General features: G+C 35.5%; 1 protein-coding gene across 1 annotated transcript in view; it reads right to left on the bottom strand.

The window, feature by feature from the left end:
- KIAA1958 overlaps positions 1-26,773 on the bottom strand; it is a 161,789-nt gene that overhangs the window by 5,929 nt on the left and 129,087 nt on the right. The window contains exon 3 of the mRNA XM_080820157.1: positions 2,458-2,630. Within this exon, the coding sequence (XP_080676283.1) occupies positions 2,458-2,630 (173 nt within the window). The remainder of the gene's footprint in view (positions 1-2,457; positions 2,631-26,773) is intronic.

The following is a 26,773-nucleotide window of genomic DNA, read 5'->3' as shown; positions in this document are numbered from 1 at the left end:
TATTTTTAAGCTTTGCTCCAGACATAGTTAGGTTACTTGAAAAATCATTCAATCCTTCTTGGTCTTGCCTTTTTTTTTTTTTTTTTTTACTTGAAAGAACTGAGATGTAATTGGCATATAACAGTACATTAGTTTCAGGAGTACAACACAACAATTCAATATTTTTATGTACTGCAAAATGATTATCATAGTCTAGCTAATATCCATCATCACACATAGTTAAATTTTTTTTTCTTATGATGAGAACTTTTAAGATCTACTCTCTTAGCAACTTTCACATATACAATGCAGTATTATTAACTATAGTCATCAAGCTGTACATCACATCACCAGGACTTATTTATTTTATAACTGGAAGTTTGAACCTTTTGACCACCTTCACCCCTTTTACTCTCCATTCCCTCCCTCCGACACACCTCAAGCAACCACTAATCTTTTCTCTTTTCCTATGAGTTTGGTTTAGTTTTTTGTTGTTGCATTGTTTTATTTTTACATTCCACATATAAGTTAGATCATATGGTATTTGCCTTTCTCTGACTTATTTCCCTTAGCATAATGCCCTCGAGGTCCATTCATGTTGTTGCGAATGGCAAGATTTCCTTCTTCTTATGGCTGAATAATATTCCATTGTGTATTTATGCACATTTTCTTTATCCATTCATCTATCAGTGGACACTTAGGCTGCTTCCACGTCTTGGCTACTATAAATAACGGCACAATGAACGTGGGGGTACATAAATCTTTTCAAGTTAGTGTTTTTATTTCCTTCAGACAAATACCCAGAAGTGGAATTGCTGGATCATATGGAAGATCTATTTTTAGTTTTTTGAGGAATTTCTACTCTGTTTCCCACAGTGTCTGCACTAATTTACACTCCCACCAACAGTGTACCAGGTTCCCTTTTCTCCACATTCCTTACTAACACCTGTTATTTCTTGTCTTTTTGACACTAACCATTCTGACAGGTGTGAAGTGGTATCTCATGGAAGTTTTGATTTGCATTTCCCTGATGATTAGTGATGTTAGCACCTTTTCATGCACCTGGGCCTAGCCTTTGAGATTTGTTGGGTGGGATTAGAGCAGAATTCAGTCTAAAGCTAACTATTCTCCACATCCGATGCAAGACCTTTCTCAGTACTTTCATCTGTTACCTTTCTCTAAGGGATCAAGTCCTGTGCTGTCTGTTCTGTCTGAAAACAGTTGTTGCACATATTGTGCTCAGTCTTTTTTTTTTTTTTTAAGATTGTATTTATTTATTTGACAGAGAGAGACACAGCAAGAGAGGGAACACAAGCAGGGGGAGGGGGACTGGGAGAAGCAGGCTTCCCACTGAGCAGGGAGCCAGATGCGGGGCTTGATCCCAGGACCCTGAGATCATGACCCAAGCTGCAGGCAGCTGCTTAACGACTGAGCCATCGAGGCACCCCCAGTCTTCTATTTGTTACAGCAGAAGGGTAATTTTGGACCCTTTTCTCTTATGGCCACGAGTGGAAATTTTTCTTTATTTTCAGTTCTGGTGGATTATTTTGATTACTATGTTGTTGCTTCCTCAATTTATAATTCTTTTCATTTCTATAAAATTTCATACATATTAGTCTATAATATACTATATACGTCAGTGGTTTCCCTTTTGCCTAACCCTTTAGATCTTACAGTCAGAGCATTCTCCCTATTTCAACAGTCCCTTCCCTGTTGCCACTGAAATAATTCTTCAGAGAAAGTCTCTCCTTACACAACACAATAAAACAAAACTTCAATGGCTTCCCGATATTCACAAGATTTTAGTTTGGTATTTAATGGTTTATCAAAATCTGGTTTTATAGTCTACTACTCCCGTATCTGAAATCTCTGCCGCAGGCAAGTAAGTCTATCCCTCCAAATCTTATTTTTCCTCATGTCACTTGGCCTAGAGGACTCCCATCTTCATCCAGTCCTACTGAAATTCTTTTTTTTTTTTTTTAAGATTTTATTTATTTATTTGAAAGGGAGAGAATGAGAGAGAAAGAGAGAGCATGAGAGGGGAAAGTATCAGTGGGAGAAGCAGACTCCCTGCTGAGCAGGGAGCCTGATGTAGGACTCGATCCTGGGACTCCAGGATCATGACCTGAGCTGAAGGCAGTTCCTTAACCAACTGAGCCACCCAGGTGCCCCAGTTCTACTAAAATTCCCACTGTCCTTCAAAACACAGCTTTAATATCAATTCCTTCACTAGTTTCACCAAACTGAAATTAATTTATCGATCTGAATTTTTTGGCATTTCTGATCTGTACATTCATAAAATGCTTATTAAATTCTGCTTTGTACTGTGTATATTTTTTCTTTTGCTTTCAGGTTCTTTCAAAGTTTTCTCAAGCAAAAAGCAACTGTTCTGTGTTCCCCACAATGCTTAACAGAATGCCCAGGACTTAGAAGCTGTGATAGTGGCTGAGAGAGTAAGTAGACTCAATAGTTTCTTACCTTGGTGATGTCTGTGTGATCTTTGAGCCCGTTGGTCACACACCAGTATCGCCACACATTCAAGGCATACCGCGTGGCTTTGGTAGTGTTTGGGCTCACTGCGCTGGTACACAGATCATTCAAGTCATCATTAATATTAAATACAGGAAATTTGTTGAGCTTAGTAGAATAGGCTAGAAACAAAAACAATAAAAGGCATTAAAATAATTTGCCATTCCCTTCTTTGGAGGATTATATCTTGGGATCACATTAAATAACAGAAATCCCCTAAGATATAACACTTTAAAAAACGAAATGTCTATCAAGGGTACATATACTGGAATACATAAAGTAGAGAACAATATTTCTAGCATGGAGTCAATGCGGTCACCTTGCATTTGATCCTACTATTTTTGCTATACATAGCAACTGATACACTGATTCAGGCATTCCAATAACAGAAGGGAAAAAAGTGAATGCAGGAAAACAAAGAATGTTCTGTCTAAAATTTTCACTGGAAATAAAAGGCATTTATACGAACAATAACAACAACAAAAATAGAGGGAATGAGGGAAGACAAGTTACACATTCTTTCTCTTTACCCTCAGTGTATGCAGAGCTGTTAATTCTCTGTAATATAGTGTTTTCTGTGCCATCCCAGACAGCCTTGTATTAAATGGTGTTGGCATATTTCTTTAATTCTTTTCACAAATGAACAAAGAGGTATTTAAACCCTGACTCCCCAACCCATCAGCTGGCTTAGAATCAGAATGGAAGGTAAAGCGAGAATAACTTTACAGGAAAGAAGGGAGAACATGCCATAGGGGCTCACATCATCTCAGAGAAGGAAGGGATTTTTTTTTTTTTAAGATTTTATTTATTTATTTATTTGACAGAGAGAGAGAGAGAGAGAGAGATCACAAGTAGGCAGAGAGGCAGGCAGAGAGAAAGGGGGAACCAGGCTCCCTGCCTAGCAGAGAGCCTCACATGGGGTTCGATCCCAGGACCCTGAGACCATGACCTGAGCCAAAGGCAGAGTCTCAACCCACTGAGCCACCCAGGCACCCCAAGCTACGGATTTTAAATTGCAATTGCCAAAACTAAATCAGATGAAAACTGGTCTTCCCTCAAGGTGTCCACTTTAATTGTTGGATACCGAAGAGATAATCAAGTCCATAAGCATTAGGGCTTGCTTTATACTCTGTGATCTACTAAAACCAAACTTAAACTGTTTAAATTGTTGTCTTTGGGGTGCCTGGGTGGCTCAGTTGGTCAAGCAACTGCCTTCGGCTCAGGTCATGATTCTGGAATCCCGGGATCGAGTCACACATTGGGCTCTCTGCTCGGTGGGGTGTTTGCTTCTTCCTCTGACCTCTCCCCTCTCATGCTCTCTCTCTCTCTCAAACAAATAAAATAAATCTTTAAAAATAAATACATAAATAAATTGTTGTCATTGAATAAAAAAAAAAAGACAACAAAGAGGACTACCTTAAAATGAAAACAATGCCAACCTCTAGTTTATCTAATAGTTCTGATCCTCTTTGGAATGTTTCTATGTTCAAACAAGGCACTAAGAGGCTGAGAAAGAGCAAAACAGAAAGTTTGTGCAATTACCAAGGTGATCTGCAAATTCCTTCTACTTTGCTTAACTCATCTCACCTTCCACTGACCCCCCACCCCTGAAGAACTCCCAACCACCAGCTCCTGCTGTCCCCAGCATCCACTTGTGCCCAAGACACCACACCAACCTTCCCCACCTGTAGCCTGAGAAATCCCCCCATGGTCTTTGTACCACATAGTGTCTTTTTTCCCATTTCCAATTCCAAACTCACTTCTACACAACCTTCCCCATATGAACTGAACTCCCTTATTTTCTCCAGTGTGTGTCTCTCATTTGCTTTATTATTCCTTAGAACTGTGATGGAATTGTGTCCAGAAGATCTCCAGTTGGTTTGTATTGCTCCTTAAGACTCTGTCTTTACCCTTTAAGTTTCCTGTTGAACTGTTAAACACACAGTCTGCTTCAATAATTGCTTGGAGCAAAACATAAATAAACAGTGCTAGAAAGGCTATCTGAAGGTGCTGTGTCACGTGAGTATATCCCTCTCACCACCCTCATAAACTGAGATAACTCATATTATTTCTGGGACTTGCTTGATATTAATGAAAGGATTCTAGTATAAAATTTATTATCATTACATCTAGTGTTAATTGAATGCTTATTATATGCCAAGAGTTATCTGTAATCACTAAGCAACTGTGTTGTTCTACTTATTTTACAGATAAAGAAACTGAGCCTCATATATTTAGTAACTTCATACATCACTCATCCAATATTTACCGGTGTTCTCTCTGTACCAGGCACTGGACTGTCCCAAGTCATGGAGTTAGCAAATGTTAGAGCTAGGGTTTGGACCTGGGTCCCACTGACTCTATGCTCTGACCATCACAACAAAGGAATCATGTACTACATGGATAAAGCTTCAGTATGGAGTACAATTTAGATATTAGCCACTTATGAAAAGTATATTCTGGTCCCCAATATTTACTTGTATTAACCTTCAGTGAGGAGAACTAAGTCTGATTTATTTATAGAACCACTACAGTTCCACTGTAGTGTGTTTTTGTTTTTAAACAACCACAACAAAACATTTATTTGCAACACAGCCCAGTCTCCATCATTTCAGTATAACATGGGAGTAGAAAAAAGGCACACTGTAAGATAGGATGTTTAAGTTTAATTATTACATGAAACAATTATGTGGCCTTAAATAATTTCATTTTTAACAGAAGACAGAGACTGTACACTGAAAATGGAAAACAGAATCCTTGTACACAGAGAAACAGGTAAAGAATGCTTATATGCTTACATAAAATAAATTGTGTGAAAATGATTAAATGACACATATGGTTCTTTTTTGTTTGCTTGTTTTTAAAGATTTTATTTATTTCTTTGACAGAGAGCGAGACAGGGACAGAAGGAACACAAGCAGGGGGAGTGGGAGAGGGAGAAGCAGGCTTCCCGCTGAGCAGGAAGCCGGATGGGGCTAGATCCCAGTGGGATCATGACCTGAGCCGAAGGCAGACGCTTGAAAGCCACCCAGGCCCTCCAGCACATATGGTTTTATCTAATTATATTTAAAGAGTGAGTAAATTTACTCAATACATTGCTTTTTAAAAATTCTGGTAGAAGCTGTAAAGCTATGTGCCAAGGAAATTTTTAGGAGGCTCTATTGATAGAGAAACAAACAAAAGTGAGGACTTAAAACTGAATACAGGAGAAAGAGGGACTACTTTAAGACTTGCATTTTTCTTCCATTAGAGAACACGCAAACTTCAAGCTCAAGGTTTGGAAGAGCTGGCCATGGGAGCAGGGCTGGACGGTGGGGTTGTGTACTTACTCTAAGGATGGCCAGATTGAAACAACTACCCTGCTCGCTATGCATGATTAACACCTACATCATTTACAGCATAAGCGTTGGCAAGCACAGCATTGAAAATGAGGGAAATTGCTGTGAAAAGCCACCCTTAGAGTCAGAGAGAGAAAGGGCATTGCCTCAGGAAACTCTAGGCAGCCCCACCTGACACAGGGAAGGAAAAACAAAAAGCTGCTGCAAAAAGCAAAAAATGGCTGAATGCATGCCTCTGTCAGGTAACACTTCCCCTTTGTCTGCATTTGAGAGTTCCCAGCTAGTTTTCAACTTGTATACTCTGAAGAGAAGCCCATCTGTGGGGACTTCTTTGTCCACTCATTACAGCTGGCTGAAGTTCACTTGCAAAACCTGTTGGTCAACTATTACCTTTAAGAGGGAGCTGTGTCCAGATATATCAAACAAGAGCCTTTAATAATGTCTAAGGAAATCCCCGTAAGCTAGCAGTAATGATAAATCTAGACTTTCATTTTAAAATGTGAGCTCACGGGAGCACATGGGTGGCTCAGTCAGTTATTTGACAGACTCTTGATTTTGGCTCAGGTCATGATCTCAGGGTTGTGAGATCAAGCCCCGTGTTGGGCTCCACACTCAGTGGGGAGTCTGCTTGAAACTCTCTCCCCTCTCTTTCTGCCCCTTCCCCTGCCCTCACTCTCTCTCTCTCAAATAAATAACCTTTTAAAAAAAATTGTGAGCATACAAACAAGCATCACTTGGACCTGGGGAAAACCAATATCATAAAAGTTACCAAGTTACACAAGTAGGGCAACTAATTCCATATTCCATCCTCTCTTAAAATTAATTCAATGTGAAAAAATTCAGACGATCACAAACAAATCATTACATAGATTTGAGAGCATAATTCATCCTTGAAACAAGAACAGCTTTCATTGGAAAAGGAAAAATAGGAGAACAAGACCCTGGAAATTTAAAATTGACAAAACATAAGTTAAAAATACTTAATAGAAGAGCTGAGTATTAGAATGAACATAGCTAAAAGACAAATAAGTGAGATGGAAGGAATTTTCCTGGAAGGGCAAGCAAAGTCATAACAGTTTTTAAATTATGAGGACAAATTTAAGAGACAGAGAAGACTGAGGCAGAAAATTCAAAATATAGCTTATAAGAATTCAAAAGAAAAATTATGAGAGGATAGAATAAAATAAATAGTGAAAGAAATAATACAAGAAAATTTCCAAGAATCAAAGAGATTTTAATCTTTAGGGTGTTAAGTCTCATGAACTGTCAAATATACATACTGAAGACATATCTTCTTACAGAAGATATATATAAACATATCCTGGTGAAATTTCCAAGATCTAAGAACAAAAAGAAAATCTGATAATCTTTATCTGGTAAGAGAAAAGTCTTTAACATAGTAATAAGAATCATATTTCTCCTCTGTGACACCACATGCTAAAAAATAAAGACTCTCGTCTTCTCAGAGTTGTAAGGGAAAAAGACTATAAAATGAAGAATTCTATTACCTACTTAAGGTATCATTCAAGTGCTAGGGCAAAATAAAGATATTTTCAACCATGAAAGACACAGCATCCAAGAACAAGTTAATAAAAGAAATGAAAACTTAAAAATGATGGCAGGAGGACTTCCACTTACGGCTATAATGGAGTAGCTGGTATTATACTATCTTCCCTGCTGAGAATAAGGCTAGATAAAATGCACTGGAAAATAAAAGTGACTGGAACTCAAGGAGCAAAAATCCTGGAGAGATGCACTGATCACTCTGTTTTCCTCTTCAGTCATTTGAAGAGCTGTAGGGCAGGTCATAGAGCCCAAACAGAAACAAGCAGCCTGAAGTCTACATTAGTCATCTCAGGGAAACAAGTATCAAATATTCAAGTACAGGCCTAAAAAGCAGCCAGTACTTGAGAGTTGGACATCCCGGAGGAAGGAAACCATGGAAAAGTGAGCCAACATTTTGCATGCAATTTTCCTTCCAGGAATTGGTGATTCCTAAGCTAAACAGGCACAGGCAAGATGCAGAGAACCAAATAGAAAGGAGAAATCACTAAGAGGAAACTGCATGGCACTGAGGAGTCGAGAATAGTTAACAAGGCCTTCTAAGGAGAAGACTCGGTAACAATACAGGCTTTCATTTGAGACCCAGGAAGGGATTAACTGTAAGAATAAGGAACACTGGAAATACAGATGGTCCCTGACTTATGATGGTTCGACTTACGATTTTTCAACTGTTCGATCATGTGAAAGTGATAGGCATTTAGTAGAAATCATAATTCAAAATTTGAATTTTGATCTTTTCCTGGGCTGGGCGATATGTGGTAGGATGCTCTTTTGTGATGCTGGGCAGAGACAAAGAGCACAACTTCCAGTCAAACTCGTGATCACAAGAGTAAACAACCAGAGACTCAAAACCATTCTGTAACCACACGACCATTCTGTTTTTCATTTTCAGTACAGTATTCAATAAATTATGTGAGATATTCAACACTTCAGTATAAAATAGTTTGTGTTAGATGATTTTGCCCAACTATAGGCTAACATCCATATTCTGAGTACATGTAAGGTAGGCTAGGCTGAGATGTTTAATAGGTTAGGCATAGTAAATGCATTTTCTACCTAAAATATTTTAACTTATGATGGGTTTATCAAGACATAATCCCACTGTAAGTCAAGAAAGATCTGTAGAACAGTCTCAGATGGATTAAGGTGATCTGCCTACCTTATTTGCTAACTAGCAGAAATTTAAATCCTCTCTGGAGAAAGGATAACATCTTCAACAAGTTTTTGTACACAATGGCCAGAATTCAATAACATTAACAGGCATACTATAAAATAAGACCAAATGAATGAAAAGCAAGAGAAAAATCAGACAACATGATTATCCAGATTATTGAACTTGTCAGACATGGATGTGGACTTTAAAATAATTTTAATATGTTCAAGGAAATAAGGAGAAGATAGAGAATTTTACCAGAGCATCAGAATCTATTAACAAAATGGAAATTATAGAATTTTCTCCCTTATTTCTCTTTTCCTCTTCCCTTTCCTCTCCTTTTCCCATTTTCTTCCTGAACTTTTCAATTTCAAAGCTGCTGGTGGGGCAGAGCAAAGTAGATATCTATTTTCCTAGAATATGCGTGTGTTGAAGGGGTTGAGGGGGCTTAGAGTGAGGCATGAAGCCTGCTCAGCAGGGAGTATAGGAAACTGACTACGCGGCAAGAAATATGTTTCAGTGGGAGGCAACAGAGCCTGAACTCAGAGAGAGAAACAAGCAAACACCCCATGCAGAGGTTGCCAGGCATGTGGTATGATTGCCTAAGCAGGGTAAGGAGGACACACCCACACAACAGTGGGAGATATGGGAAGAAGCCCTATGTGAAAAGTCAGATTCACTGGAGTGAATAGGACTTCCCTGTATGGGAGTGGCCTGATGACAGTGTGGAATTCAAACTAAGCAAAGCATCCTTCAAAAACAAAGGTGAAATACAGGGGAAGTAATATAAAACAATGAATATATTTGTTATTAGCAGTCAAGTATTAAGTGATAATAAAGGGAGTTTTTCAGGCAAAGGAAATAATCCAGGATGGAAACACACTGACACAGCAAAAAATAAAGAATACTGGAAAGATTGAATATGTAGGTGAATTTAAATGAACACAGCTGTTTAAAACAATACTAATGGTGTCTTATGGGGGTTTAAATGCATGTAGAATTAATATTCATTACTATAGCACAAAAGAGTGTAACTGGAGCTAGTTTTGAAAGGTCTTTGCATTATCTAGAAAATGATGAAAACACTAATTTAAAGTAGACTTTAACAGCGCAAGGATGCATATTTTAATCTCCATGGTAACGACTACAAGAATACTGAAAGAATGTATAAGTTCATAGAGGAGGAAAATGGAATAAAAAAGACTTCTTTAATCAAAAACAAGGCACAAAGAATAGATAGGACAAAGCAAAAAATGTAGGATTATAGACTTAAACCTAAATGTATCAATTATTCCAGGTTCAATAGTCCAATTAAAAGATAAGTGATGTCAGGGTGCCTGGGTGGCCCAGCTGGTTGAGTGTCCGACTCTTGGATTCAGCTCAGGTCATGATCTCAGGATCATGAGACCCACTTTGGGCTCCATGCTCTTTCTCTCTGCCCCTCCCCCATTCATGCTTTCTCTCAAATAAATAAATCCTAAAAAAAAGATAAGTGATATCAGTCTCAATAAGAAAAAAAAACTCAGCTATGTATGTCCTCCTTACACATAGAAATAAATAGGGTAGAAAAGCTGAGAGTAAAAGGATGAAAAGAAGGTACACTATGTAAACAGTAAAGAAAAGAATGTTAGTATAGCTATATATCAGACAAAGTTTCTATCAGACAAAACAAACTTTAAGGCAAGATTTGTTACTATAAATAAAGAGAAATGTTTTAAAATTCAACAAAAAGATAATAATCCAAATTTCTATCTAATCACATAGCCTCAAAATATAAAGAGCAAATGTAAGAATTTTTAAAAAGAAATAGGCAAATCTACAACTAAGATTTAATACGTCCTTTTCTATAACTGACAGAACAAGTACACATTGAAAATTTACAGATATAGAAGATTGAAACAATGCAAATATCAAATTATACTTAATTGATACACAACATATCGAACAACTGCAGAAGACACATTCTTTTCAAAGATACATGGCCCTTTTACCAAAATAGAAATGCTAGACATAAAGCAAACTTCAACATTCCAAAGGATTAAATCATTCAGAATATCAGCAGAATTAAAATACAAATCAATTACAAGAGCATAACTTTAAAGCACTAAGCAATAATATGCTTCCAATAAACCCCCGATGAAGGGGAAAAAACCAATGGCAATTAGAAAATATTTCAGGGGCACCTGGGTGACTCAGTGGTTTAAGTGCCTGCCTTTGGCTCAGATCAGGATCCCGGATCCTGGGATCAAGACCCTTATTAGGTTCTCTGCTCAGCAGGGAGTCTCTTTCTCCCTTTCCCTTTAGGGCTCCTCCCTGCTCGTGCCCTCTCTCTCCCTCTCAAATAAAGAAAAAAATCTTTAAAAAAAAAAAAGAAAAGAAAATATTTCAAACCAAATGATAATAATATATGTCAAAGTTGTGGGAGGCATTTATTGTAATATCTATAGAGAAAATTATAGCATTGGATGCAGAGATCAGGAGAGAAAGGTTGAATATCAACTGAACCAGGAAATGATAAAAAGAACAACATATGTACTCAGAAGAGTAGAAAGAAGGAAACATTACAGATAACAGAAATCAGTGCAATAGGAAATTTATAATTAAAAAAGAAGTAATGCCAAAAGATGGATTTAAAAAGACTAACAAGGGCGCCTGGGTGGCTCAGTGGATTAAGCCTCTGCCTTCGGCTCAGGTCATGATCCCAGGGTCCTAGGATGGACCCCCACATCGGGCTCTCTGCTCAGCAGGGAGCCTGCTCCCCCCCCCCACCCCCGCCTGCCTCTCTGTCTACTTGTTATCTCTGTCAAATAAATAAATTAAATTAAAAAAAAATAAAAAGACTAATGAAATTAATTAACTGGTAAGAAAAATGAGAGAAGGCACAAATTGCAACACAAAGAATGAAACAGGGGTTATCACTACAAATCCTACAGAAAGTAAAAAGATAGTAAAAAGATATGAACAACTTGATGCCAATAAATTTGAAAATTTGGATAAAATGGGCAAATACATAGTAAAGTCACAACCTACTACAACTAAACAAGAAATTTAAATTTAAATAGTCCTACACCCATTAAAGAAACTGAATCTATAATTTGAGATATCACACACACACAACACACACACACACACACACACACACACACACACATAACCCCTCCAGGGTGAGATGGATTTCACCAGCAAATTTTTTTAACATGTAAGGAACAAATAATCCCAGACCTAAAAACTCTGCTAGTGAATAGAAAAAGAGAGAATAGTACCCATTTTCTTTTTTAGGACAGAATAACTCTTCTATAAAAAAATAAGACAAGAACAATACAATAAAAGAAAATTACAGGCCAACACGCTCATAAACAGACACAAAAATCCTTAACATGATATGAGCAAGCTGAATGCTTACCTCACACCACAAACTAACAAAAACAATTCCAAATGGATCATAACCTAAATGTGAATGGTAAAACAATAAAGTTTCTAGAGAAAAACACAGGAGACCATCTTTAGGACCTTGGGGTAGCAGCATATTTTTAATGGAACATTAATATTATTACCTCAAAAGTAAAAGATTGATAAATGGAATTTCTTTAAAATTAAAAAGACATTTATTAAAATGCACCATTTAGAGGGTGCAGAGACAAGCCACATAGTGAGAGAAGATTTCTGAAGTACGTATATCTAACAAACCAATTAGAAGGCAGCGAGGCCAATTAAAAATGGGTAAATTTGAATGGGCACTGTATAAAATAAGAAATACCATTAATTTTCTAGGAAACATAAATTAAAATCCATCCACCAAAATGTCTAAAATAAAAACAAAATCTGCAAATATCAAGCAGTGATTAGGATGTAGAGCCATAGGAACACTCCTACTTGGCTGGTAGGAACGTCAATTTGCACAACCACTTCGGAAACTAATTGGTAGTATCTACTAAAGGTGAACATACAAATATTCTATGATCCAGCAATGCTACACTTGAGTATATACCTAACAGAAGCATCTACATGTTTACTGAAAGGCATGTAACATGAGAGTTCATGAAAGTAAACTCAATAATAGAAAGCCTTGAGCTGGAAATATTCATATGTTCAAAAACAACAGAATGCATATGAAATTGTAAAATTTTTTTAAAAGATCTTATTTATTTGTCTGACAGAGAGAGATCACAAGTAGGCAGAGAGAGAGAGAGGAGGAGGAAGCAGTGTTGAGCAGAGAGCCTGATGAGGGACTCGATCCCAGGACCCTGAGATCATGACCTGAACTGAAGGCAGAGGCTCAACTCACTGAGCCACCCAGGTGCCCGAAATTGTAAAATATTTATACAATATATTATTATACAATAATGACAAGGAATGGACAACTGGAATCAACAAACATAAAAAATATGGATGAGGCCCACAATCACAATGTTAAACAAGAGAGCCAGACACAACATAGTGAGTTGAAAGGGCCCACTTATGTAATTCAGAAACAGATAAAATGACTCTTATGTTGAAATAACAAAGTGGTTGCCTGAGGGAGCTAACTAAAGGTGGGCACAGGAGGGGTTTCTGGGTTTTGGGTAATGTTCTATGTCTTCTTCTAGGTGGTGTTTTCAGCAAAACGCTTGCTTCAGAAGAATTAACCAAGCTGTACATTATTTGTGGCCTTTTGTGTCTGTAAAATTCAGTAAGAAAACTTTCAAAAAATTCTTTTTCTTAAATTATAAGATTATTTACTTATTTATTTAGAAAAAGAGCACAAACGAGGGGAGGAGCAGAGGGGGAGGGAGAGAGAATCTCAAGCAGACTCCACGCTGAGTACAGAACCCAACTCAGAGCTTGATCTCAAGACCCTGAGATCATGACCTGAGCTGTAACCAAGAGTCCAGATGCTTAACTGACTGAGCCAGCCAGGTGCCCCTAAAAAATTCTTAAAATTGAAAATGTATATATAAACTTAATCAAAGAAGAGTTATATCATGTACCTGGTTAGAAAGGCTCAATATTAAAAGGCTGTTTAATTTCTTCAAGTATTCTTTAATGCAATGTAATTCTAATTAAAATCCCCCCTTTTGTAGTTTGTTACTGGTCAGGTTTATCTGGGAGAGTAAATGCATGAGAAAAGGAAGGCAATTTTGAAAATAATATTTGGGAGGCTTTGCCCTGAAAGATATAAACATGTAGTGTAATACTGCAATAATTTAAAGTTTAAGTTCTGGAAAAGAGAGAAATAGATCACTGCCACAGAAGGAAGTCCAGAAAAGGCCTGTGTAAATATGCAAATTGAGTATATAATAAAGGTTCCAATTCAAATTGCTGGGGAAAGGATGGACTCTTCAATAAATGCTTTAAGATAATAAGCTATTGAGTTAGAAAAACAAAAACAAAAGCAAATTTAGATTCTTACTTCATACCACATACAACACATTTCCAAATAGATCTTTTGCAAAAGGCTATTGCTATAAAGAAGATAATTTTCATGATTTGGGGAGTAAGAAAAGCCTTTCTCAGCATGATACAACCCAGAGTTATAAAAAAGATTAACAACTCAGATGACATAAAAATTCAAAAGTTCTGCATTGAATAAATTTTAAAAGACAATAAACAGACCTGGAGAAAATACTTGTAACACATAAAGTGACAAAGTACATATGAAAATCTCCTTTAAATCAATTGGAAAAAGATTACTCACTAGAACATGGGCCCGGGATATGACAGGTAATTATTCATAGAAGAAATACAAATAACAAAAGCATTAATAATAATAAGACATTATAATCAAAAGAAGATGTATTTCATTTATCAGACTGCCAAAAATATAAAAAGGTTCATACCTAAGCATTGGCTAGGATAGGGGGAACTTGCACTAGTTTAGAAAAATATCTGGAAGGATGGTTATTATTTACCTCTGTGAGACTTACAAGGTTTACAATATGAATATATTCTTTTTCAAAGTTATAAAAATAAGTAGGATTTGGGAAATGTATATGTAGGAAAAGTAAATGTTTTTTATTTGGCCCAGGAATTTCTCTTGTAGAAATTTATGCTAAACATTTAATCATAGATACATACAAAAATGTATGCTTAAGAATGTTTTTGAAGGCAAATTTTAAAAAGTGAAAATCCAATCCAACAAAAGCACTGTAAGATGGATTTTGGTACTACTATGCAATGGAAAACTATGTAACTATATAATAATCACACTTTCAAAGACTAAAGATCTTTTACAAATGTACAAAACAGTAAATGTAGATTGACTACAATTTTTGAAGGACATCTATACATAAGAATTATAAAATAAAACACCAAAGTATTACTTGAATTGTTTTTATGAGTAGTAAAATTCCTGTGATTTTTATTTCCCCCTTTATTATTAGTATGTGTCAAATTTTTCACAATGAATATTTATTTTTGCCTTAACAGTTTAAAAGCATTATAAATTTTAATCAAGAAAATGCTCTTTTAAGAAAACAATAGTTCGGTCTGAAAATGTTTGCCACCAATTCAATGTTTGCTTTTAACATAATCTTTTCAAATAATAAATCCCAACATGAAGTATTTTGTACATATTAGACATTTTAGTTGATATCTTCTCAGAAAGGATGATTATAAATAAACTAAATGAATAAAACTTTTATTTCATTTATTTTTAAATATTTTATTTGACAGAGAGAGAGAGACAGCAAAAGAAGGAACACAAGCAGTAGGAGTGGGAGAGGGAGAAGCAGGCTTGCCACTGAGCAAGGAGGCTGGTAACCAGGCTCGATCCCAGGACCTTGGGATCATGACCTGAGCTGAAGGCAGATGCTTAATGACTGAGCCACCCAGGCACCCCTAAAAAACTTTTTTTTTTTAAAGAGAACATTTTCTGAATTGTAGGCTAAATATTACTCAACTTGAATTCTAATATTCTTCCCCTATTGGGGAAATAAAATTTGACATATTTTATTCACTTATTAGTCATGTCTTAAATGTATAACTTGTAAACAAATTTAAAGGTAGATTCCTTGTTACGTGAAGTACCAGGAAAACATAGTATAACTATTTATAAAGTAACTTTAAAATAATATCATACAAAAATACAGTTATTGCTTCCATTTGCAATATTCAGCTTTCTGTGAGTAAAGACTCGTGGATTATTCATAGATATGAAAGAAATACATTGGCATTTCTGCAAGACAAATGACTGTGATAAAGAACATTATATTTTCTGGTGTTTTAATGTTTTTCTTTATTAAATAATTTTAGTGACACAACAAAAATGTCTGAAGTTAACAATTATAATCATTTTGAATCATCATTCCTATTCTGCCTAAAGAGTATCATCAAATATGCTAAATGCAACATATTGCATATCTGACCAAAAAGATTTGCCTAAAACTGAGGAAGTCTGGAAACTGACATCTACTTAGCTTGGTATAATTTTGTACAATTGGCTGCAGAGGTCAGAGACGGTGAGTTTGTAGCGGAGTCTCTGTTTCATTAATAGGAATGTTGGACCTGGGACTCCAGGAAGCATATGATTAATTCAGCTGTCCGAAAGGGTCTTTCCTACCATATGGGCTATGTGTGAGCATACTCATATAGAAACGCTTCTCCTTCCATGAATTCCCCTCCTTAATGGTTAGAAACAATACCTGGGGCAACCCTCTCCAGTCCCCTCTCTCAAGAGCTTTGTACTATCACTCAATAAACTTTGCTTTGCCACCTACCAAAAAAAAGAAAAGAAAGAAAGAACGAAAAGAAACAACACCTGCTTAATGTTCATTGACTATATCCTGGGGTCTAATGCACAGTGACCAGGGCAATTTTTTTTTTTTTCAAAATGTGGCTTGTTTTAAAATTGTTTGTTGTGGCTACAAAAATCAGCCAGCTTTTGCAGGAAACCACTTATTAAATGAAGGAAGACTGGTCATATCCAAATAGAGACAAAATACTGTGATTAAAGCATGCTCTCATTATGGAGACATCACTGATTCTCATTAGCTGATTTTTATTAGACTTTTTTCCTTTTCTTCTAAGCATCCATGTGTGTGTGCGCGCGCGCAGAGGAGCAGAGGAAGAGGAAGAGAAAGAATCCCAAGCAGGCTCTATGCCTCACGCGGAACCTGACACTGGGCTCCATCTCAAGACCCTGAGATCATGACCTGAGCCGAAATCAAGAGTCAGATGCTTAACCGACTAAGCCACCCAGGTGTCCCTACTGGATTTTTCCATTACATCCTTACGTTTTAGGCTGTAACAACAAATACTGAAAACAATAGAAAAATACATGACGTTAGAGACAAATATTATACAAACAATGGAACAAGCCACTGGGACATAAAACTAGAATTTTATTTAGAGCACAAGTACACAGACAAATATGAAGCAAAAACAGTGAGCTGAAAAAGATGAAAACATCTTAGTGTGAAAAGCAGTGAGCAGAAAAATAAAAATGAAGCCAATAGTATATTCTTATTAACAAAAAAGTTCTACCATATTAATACAAATATCAACTGGCAGAGGATTAATTAGCCAAGAGCATCACAGTCACACATCTTAACATATTAACAGAAATTTCCCTCCATGCCAATATACCTTTCTCAAATTTTCACAAATTTTAATTGCAGCAGTTTAAAAAGAGAATTTTAAAATAGGATTAGAGTGAACATCAGGCACACATGTGCTTTTTTCACATAAATCAGTTAAAAGCCAAGTGGCCAGCAAATATATCCAAAATGTCAGTTTACCAAATGGCGGGGGAAGTAAATGCATCTCCAAAGAATAGTATCATTTCTCATAAAAATTTTTGAAGTACTAATTTTGATGGTTATATTTCTGCTTTAACAAAATGCTTGGCATTAAATTATACTGAATAAATTGACAAATCTACCTTTTTAATCCCAATTATCTTCTAAGCGGTAGAGTAAAAGAAATCTTAAAATTATTCTTATAATTTGTAAAATGGAAGACCTTAAGTTGAATATAGCATTCTTTTTACTAAACAATCAAAGTTCTTCACTTTAACAGATAAAAGGGTCATTTAAGTGATTCTGTTGAATCCAAAATGCTTCGTCATTCCCTTACCAGGTCTCAGGCCTATGGGGTTACAGTTACATTTCTAGATTACAATGAAAAAGGTACAAGCTATTGCTCACAATGGGGCTAATCTGGCAAATCTATGTCTAATTTTAACAATGAAAAAACGCTTAAAGTCATGATGGAAACATACTCTATAAATTAGAAGCCTAATAAATATATATGCATTATTTAATCAAAAAGTTGCCCTGGGCATAAGGGCCTCAGGACAGACATTTAAAATGTACAGAAGACCCAAAGTGGGTAAAAAAAATCCAAGAGCAGGATTCAAATAAACATGCCCAGCCATCTAATAGAAACCATTAATCATCAGGATATATCATGCCATAGTCTTTGGTGTCCAAAATATAAAAAAGATTCTAAGTAGAAAGGCCTTGCCTGAAAGCCCCCAATGCAGGAATCAAATACTTTAGTGTTGCTCTGAAGGCCACTGGACAAGGGCAGAACTTCTTTAGAACATACATAATTGAATTTCCTGTTATTGCTTTATCACCTCTATTGAGGGGTAAATGTTTAAAGCATATTCTGGAGAAAAGGCTCACAATTAAAATCTGCCTTTCTTTTCCTTGAAGCAAAGAAGTGGCAGGGGCCTTGATGAATTAGTTTTAATATTCTTAGAATTAAATCAGCAATTTCAGCAGCAATGTTTCCAAATACAGCACTGGCTGTTGCCATGTATCTGACAGTCACACAAAAAGGCTCTATATAATTCAGGAGATTATCCCTTTATTAAAAGAATCTCATAATTAGAAACCCATTGAACAGACAGAATGAAACCCTGCACTAAGCAAGGAATTTTGGTATGTTGGTATTAAAATGCTCTTAAGGAAGTAGCCTTCTTTTCTTAACATTTCATGACAGTTTCCCTTCCATTTTAAGAGTATAAATGTATAATGCTATTTCCCCCATGTGGAATTTTAACAAAATATAAAATTTATTCACCAAAATAATTTTCTCTCTACTTTCAGAGTGTGTTTGTAATTGCTGAGGCAAGATGAAAATACTAGGAACCAAACTAAAGACAGTTGGCATGAAAAAATTCTGACGGTCATAAGGCAAATAAATACATTAAATAAGCCCATGTGAATGCTGAATATAGAAGTTAATACTTGGGAACTCTGAGGTTTCTACAGTCCCTAATAAATACATTTAAAAAGCTAAATATTCTTATCAAATGCATTTCAAACAATAAGCCATAACCAACAAAAATAATGTCGCTACCTCATAGTCCGGTATTAAATCATTTACCTGGATAGAAATAACCAGATAAAGGTAATTATGCTGCTACATTGTCATTCTATTGGATTTCTTTGTAATGTGTTCAAGTATCAGAAGAACAAAAAAAAGATCTGAAGTAGGGGGAGTACTGGAAAAGTTAAGAATCCTTGCTTTTTCTTTTTGCAAACATTTCTTTTCTAAGAGTTGGGGAAAGTCTGGAAGAAAATCTGACCTGGAATTACAGATGTGAAACAAGATTCTGAAGTTGGCACCACTTGACAACTACAATATTTCCTTCTGTAGAGGCCACTAAGTGCTGGCTCAAAATATTAAACAACTAAGTACATATTTTTACAAGTCACACATACAAATGTTGACTGGCACAGCCTCTTAGCACAGTTTTTCTGTTTAACTACAATAAGTGATAGCAGCAATGGTTAACAATTCCACATAAACACCACAAACACAGATATGAAAAAGCACCTACAACAACATGCAAATCTCAACAGTGACATCACTGAATATTACACAATGCATAGAAATTGTAATGGTTTTTGGCAAGATGGGTTTTTCTTTTGTAACAAATACTTTATAAAACAGAAGTTCTGTTATAAATGTTATTTAAAAAGTTGTAATATAATGAATTGTAGATATAAAAATTCAGTTAGATAAAGTTAATCTGAGTGGATTAATCCTAAAATGGACCTGCTACTTCATCCAGTATAAATAATCAATTATAAATTAATTCTAGTGGAAGTATACTAAGGTATTTGATTTATAAAATGTAAGAATTACAGAAAGTAAATAGGCATAAAAATCACTTAAATACAGTATGCACAATTACTGTTAGGATTCCATATTGCTGATGTCTTCCTAATTCTACTTACCACAAATAAATAAACTGTGCCAAAGTATTTTCAAAGCTCTTTGAAATGAATGGTAAAAATATTCTCTAATTCCAGTGTAATACAAATAACATCAGAAGTCTAGCAAAATTCAACACTGCATTCAAAAGACAAATAATTCCACTGTACTTAAAGAAAAAAAAATCCTAGAATTTCACCTTTTTTCTCCCGCTATAATCTGGTAAATATAATTTATAAAATAAAAGTTTGTGAAAACTTTTTATTTTTATGCTTGAATTCCTCTTTAGAAGGCCAAGCAGGAGAATAGGAGAATTTACAAATACTTTGTATTTCAATATCTTCCTGCTATAGGTCTTCCATTAGTTCCCATTTTTCCTCCCTACAACTAAATTCACTTCAGAAACATGCTAATTATGTTAACAGAAGTTCGATCCTTTGGATTGAATATATGTCCCAAACCTTCAAGATGATATTTTAACCTTTCCATAGAGAAAAAAAGGGTATTATAGACTGCATTCAAAACTAGTGATATAAATACTATGTAGCTGGATATACAAATGATTACCACACTAAGCAAAAAGTTACTTTTCAGTTCATAATCTATAACTGGAAATCATATACTTGAAAACTGTAGTTTTCCCCTCTGTAAATGAAAACTATATATGAATGGGGTAAGTGGAGAGATGTTCGTTAAAAAAAGAAAATTTACATTTAGAGATTATTCCATCAAATTTCAGAAAGAAAAAGTTGCTAAAATCAAGCTGTAACTGTATAAAATGAAAAGTGAGAATTCACATGCAAAAATAGCCTACTTGGAAACTGGCAGCTTGACTGAGGGCTTAAAAAACTATTACAATTTTGAAAACAAGAAAAGATACCCTTTCCTACTCAGTGGAAATGTAGGGTTGTCTTACCACCCTCAACTCTTTTCTGTGAACTAGAAGTCAGGGTGCCTGGGTTCTAGTTCTGGTTCTGACTCGAACAAAGTGTGTACACCTGGGGACTCATTAATGTCTCCGGGGCTGTTTCTCTCTTCTATAAAAAAGAGGGGTGGGTTAGAGCAGATGTTTCCAATCTTTTTTCCAGCCTCCGCGTGAAGGATGTGTCACAGAGGTAGTAGCTCATTCAGTCGGGTGAGTTTCAAAGTAGGAAGGTAGGGGCATAGGGAACATGAGAATTAATCAGCATTTGAGGATTCCTTTTGCAACCTCTTAACTCCTTGCTCTCCTTGCTCCCTACCCCTAAAAGGACATGGTGACTCCTGTTCTTCATAGCACTCAACAGCACTGGGCTAGAGGATCTCCTGGGTCCTTTCCAGGTCATCCTTTATGATTATAATTCAGCAAAGATGATGGTGTACATTAATATTCTGACCTAATATTCTGATCAAATTAGTACTGACTTAATTAATACTGAGTGTAATTCAACAAAGTCAGAGTTTACATAACAACCCAATTTAAATGAATTAAAATGCTGTCTTTAAAAAGTAATGTAATCTTTAATACCAAATCAGGTGTTTTCCTTCAGCTTTGGCAGGCTCAAATGATCAATTTACAGATAGGATGAAGCATGAGAAATTCTGATTATCTTTCTTTTCTCTAATCAGAAGTGAAATCAGAGTTGTTGGCAGTTTTCCAATATCATCCCCTTTTCTGTTTTTGTATAATTAGAAATACACCAATCACTAAAGGATGATATATGCAGAATATTTGTGTCCCAGTTATATTCTATAGCAAGGATCTCTTAAAATCATCCCATCTTCATTACTTTGTCTTATGAAAAGCTATATATTCATTTCATCTCAGCTAGATCCAAGTGGGGAGGAGAAGCAATGCTGAATACTATGCCTTAAGGGTAAAACAAAACAGAACTGAGGATGCCTTCGATAATGGTGTGTTTCCTAATAAGCATCTCTCTCTCTGTACTTGTATATGGTAATATGCCAAGATCTGATATAAAGGAAATCCATTTGGCCAAAAAAAAAAAAAAATCTATTAAACTAATTGATAGAAAACTTAATTCTTTAGTATTTATAACTTTTTTTTTTCCATAAAGGAACCACTTAAAAATTAGCTTACTGCAACAAATGATCATACACTCCCCTTGACTTCTCCTCTAGGCTTGGAAATTTATTTCCTTAATCACATAGTTGAGTTTTTATTTATAGATGTTAAGTATTGCAGTTATATTTTGACCAGAGAAATATAGATCAAAATAATCCTTTCCTGTAGATAAAGAAATCCAGTCACAAGAAGCCTGATTAAAATCAGAAGTGTTTGTCTCTAATATACTGAACTGTGGAGATAGTCAAATAAAGAAAATCTGAACAGTTTCCGGTCTATCTCTAATTCTGAGAATCATAAGGATAGTATTTTTCCTCAAAAACTCCTGTTAAAAACTATCTTTATTCATTCATTCATTCTCTCATTCATTCATTCATCTATTTAGTAGGCTCCATGCCCAATGTGGGGCTTGAACTCATGACCCTAAGATCAAGTCACATGCTCTACCAAATGAGCCAGGCAGGTACCCCATAAACAATCTCAACAGATAAAAAAAAAACAACAAAATATTAACAACAAATTCCTATATTAAATATTGTTAATTTGCTGGCACCAAATCTGCAGGCAAGATCGAACTTCCTTTGATCTTCCTATTGACTGCAAACTGGCAATCAATATTGTCTAAGATAGCAGTATTGGCTCTTGGGCTTAAGAGAGAGATTCCCTCTGCCTAGAACTCCCCCTTTCCCTGTCTGATTTATAAAACAAATGACAACCACTTTTAAAAGTATAATTACTTCTGCACACACTCATCTCCAAGACAAAGCTAAACGTCCTTTAAAAAGTGACACAAACTTTTGCTCTCTACACATGGCCACGGGAAAACAAAGTGCTGAATGTTCCATCTCAAAGTAACTAAAATAATGAGGCCTAAACAATGCTGTACTAACAAACATGCCAGGTGATGGCACTGCTCGCAGTCAATCTGGAGACAATGAATATTGATGATTTTATTACACCAGGGACTTCATTTATAATTTATCACTTCAGAGAGTCTACAAAAGCCAAGGAAATCACTTTGTGAACAAGCAGCTACAGCAGAAAAGGACAGACTTCATAGTATCTGGATCGGGTTTCAGATCCTGACGCTCTTATGTATTAGCTGTGATATGGGCAACCCATTAGACTCCTCTGGATTTCCTCATCTATAAAGGAGAAATAATCATACCCTCAGGGTAAGTGTGAGAGTTAGGGAAATAACTTACAGAAGCACTTAGTACTCTGGCACATTGTAAGGACCCAGTAAATGACAGTCATTGAGGACAATCTACACCTTCTTATCCATGTGTGCACCTATGTGAACGCTATGGACGGTGCAGGAATGGCTTTGCCTTCATGCTGATTTTAAAACAGGTTCTAAGGAAGATTCTCCTCAAAATACTCAAAGCAGTATTAGCTAGTCCACAGCAAACCAACATTTTCAATGGCTGAATAATAAACAAACTGCAAGAGTACAAAGTTTGGGAAATGATGCAAAACAGTATTGGCAGACCTTCTGGTGAGCTCTCAAAAAAAATGAAATGACAATTTTATTACAGTATCTTTTATAAATTCTTTGAGGGCAGGGACTATTTTACACATCTTTGTACCCTTCCCAGTGTCTAGACAATAGGTGTTCAAGTACTTGTTGATAGGACTATAAATTCTCATCTCAGTGAAGTCATTTGATTTCATGACATCTAAAAGCTAAGCCATATGACCTGGACAAATTAATGTGATGGAAGTTTCAGCTAACAATGACCCAACCGAAAAACCAAAGAGACTTGATCTACCCTGGAAAAATTTCAGGCTATTCCTTTACACATCAAGAAGTAACTTAACATAGGGAAAAGCAAATTAACACAGGGAAAATTTAACACAGGGAAAAATATCTAAAAAATAACAAGTATTTTAAGTAGAGGGTATATTATAAATCATATTCAGACCACCCCTACAACCCATGATAAGAACTAGAACTTTAAGAATAAGCTCTGTTGGATAAACACCCTGAATAGCTCTAATTTTTTCAGGCATTATGGTTTTTTAGAGAAAAATTGCTACCATTCATGGTTTTCAACAGCCAGTCACTCACATAGAACAAAGATTGAATTTTGCAGGTATATCCCCCAAATGCTGACACATGGGTTTGACATTTTTGTTGTGGACAGTGCAAAACTTCCAGAGTCATATGAGGGGCACTGTCTCTTTTTTACATGACCTTAACTGACCTAAAAGTGTAAACTTTGTAAATATGGTTTTATTGTTATTGTATGAACCACAGGATTGCCCGGGAAGGCAGCACATTCAGTTGTAGTAAATACCCACTGGACTGCTGAATTTTCACTAAAGAACATGTACAATATTTGGCATGTACCACTGCCACAGTATGAACATTAACTTTTTTTAAGCTAAAATAACAAAAATGGCATCTGGCAGTAGCATGTTTTCAGTATTGTTTATATAAAAACACAAAATTTAGAGGTAGTTGCTGATAATTTTTTGTTATTTCGTTAACCCAAAGAGATACTACAGTTCAGCTAAACTTCTACCAAGCCATTCTTCAGAAAATTTTTCTAAATCTAGATCACAATGTTCCTATTTGGTTTGAGTTATCAAAGCAAAATATAATAAATAAAAAGTAACTCACATTCTCAATTTAACTGTTTTTTTCTGAATGAAAATGCGATAAGATGAAATAGGAGAGACTTTCATTTTAGTAGTACCTCATTAACACTCGGAGGGATGCGAAGTCTCCTAGTTCAGCTTCTCAGTACATACTGACTGCCCTTCTTCCTTACCACAAACTTACTTTGCTATCAAAAACATATTAAGAATTTTTAAAGTATGTCAATGCAAAAATAAAATACACAATCACATTTTAAGTGTTTCACAGAAAAAAAATTTTTTAAACATGAGAGGTAACCCATTAAAAACAACCTTGTTTTTTAAAAACAGAATTCTTTTACAGTAGGCTGTCCTGTGCACTTACAAACCAGGCATAGATTAAGGAAAGTTTTGTAAAGAGAACTTGGGAGAAAGAGGCCTTGTGGTTCAAAATGAAGAGAAGAGGGGACATTAGGGAGCACAGTGTGCCATCATGAAAGATCATTCAAGCATTCCTTTTAATCAGATAGCCTTGAGAGATGGGAAGACACCGTGTCCCCATTTCTGGCTCAAATCGCTGGAAACTGACTAGGAACTGGAAATAAGGAAGATAAACAGAAAAAACTTCGCAGTCAGATGACAGTTTACCATTTCCTTAACTATAAGCTAACTGATTTGTCTTGATCTCAACATAAAATGGAGATAACTAACTTTTTCAAGGGTTGAAAGGATTAAAGAAAATATATATAGAAATAAATACATATGTATTGAAATGTCTAAAGAAATATTTACCAAAATATTAACAGTGGTTATTTTGGCCAGCAGATTTAGGAATATATATTTTGTTTTCTTATGCTTATTTGAATTTTCTAATTTTCACAGAGTTAGTAACTATTATCTAAATAATGCATGTAGTAAGTCACTTTGCACAGTGCTGGTAAACACACCAGCTCAAAAAATGGTGGGTATCATCATTGTTAGTGTAAAACAATAAAGCAAAATATCTCCCACACTCTCTTCTTGTTTCTGGATGCCTCCCTCTGGAGGAAAAGTTGCAAAGTAAAGTGGATTCCACCACACTAAGTCCACAGCAGTTTCTACTCTAGAGCCAAAGGAGAGGTCACAGCGTAAGAGGAATGGGTCTTTATGTGTTTATGACTTAGTGTTGGAAAACGCTGCCTAGCCATGGGAAAGCTCAGCTAATGTGATAATTTAACAAAGCAAATCAAAATGAAGTTTGTCCTAGTCCATGATAAATTAATACATAAAATAACACCTACCCTCCTGCTAATGTGAATTATGAGTTTGCCTTGAAGAACAAATACTTCCCAATAGAATCCAGTAAAGCTATTAAGACTTGGGTTTTTTATGTGTTAATGATTATACAGGATAGGAACCTAGCTCAACTTTATTGTCGTCCTAGTGTCTAAACTTACGTTGTTATTGAACGTAACTAAAAATATACCACAGGCTTCAAGACATGAAAAGAAAGACCTTGGAAAAACCACCACAAAGGGTTGTTTAACCAAAATTATTATTATAATAATTGCAGGGTATCACAGATAAATTTATATTTACTGTAGAAGAAACTCTGCACATTTTCAAGAATGCTTTGAATTCATCTAAATCTGGTAACAAAATGTTGTTACCCAAAATGAGTGTCAATATTCTTTTGATCTCAACTACAGAGTCAAGTAATCTCCTAGGGAAAAGAGACTGAAGTTTAATGCTTATAAATAAATAATTCAGGGGATCTGAGCTTTGAAGAGTAGGGCTCTTTTGTTGTCTTGACTAGTGCTTCTGGATTTTTAATAAGACTCTCTCATTCTCTACCTTCTCTTTATGTTTGATATACAATCTAACGCTTGGGAACGTTTTCAAAGCTTTGGTAGTTTTGTAAATCTGAAAATCACACCTCATTTTAACTGATTTCTTAGGGAACAAAAAACATTCTATCCAAGTTCAAGCACAACAGTAAAAATGAGCTATTAACAGTCTTTTTCACCACAATATTGGACTTTGCATATTATTTAAAAATTATGTATCTTCCAAAAAGAATGGCACCTTTATTGCCCCCAAAAGAAAAGATGTTAGCTAAACATCTAGATTTTCAGACATTACAAAAAATGAGGCACAGGAGCTAAAATTCTAATTCAGCTAAAAAAAGTATATAGATAATTTGTTGAGCTTATATCAACACTTTCATATTCTTGATGTGACTGGATACATCATGTGTAAGCAGTAGAGTTAATATTGTCTCCTCCTGATTAGTATAAAATTTTAAAAATTAAAAAAATAAAGCCATTTATTAACTTTACTAAAATGAGAGGTGGGGTGGGAAGGAAAGCAGGAGTTGAGGACACAAGTGTCTAGGATATCTTTCAGTTACTTTTCTGACAGTTCTTTAAAAACGGAATT

Source organism: Martes martes (assembly GCF_963455335.1).
Source record: "Martes martes genome assembly, chromosome: 12".
NCBI lineage: Eukaryota > Metazoa > Chordata > Mammalia > Carnivora > Mustelidae > Martes > Martes martes.
Note: the sequence above shows the minus strand (reverse complement) of the source record. Positions and strands in the feature narration are given on the sequence as shown.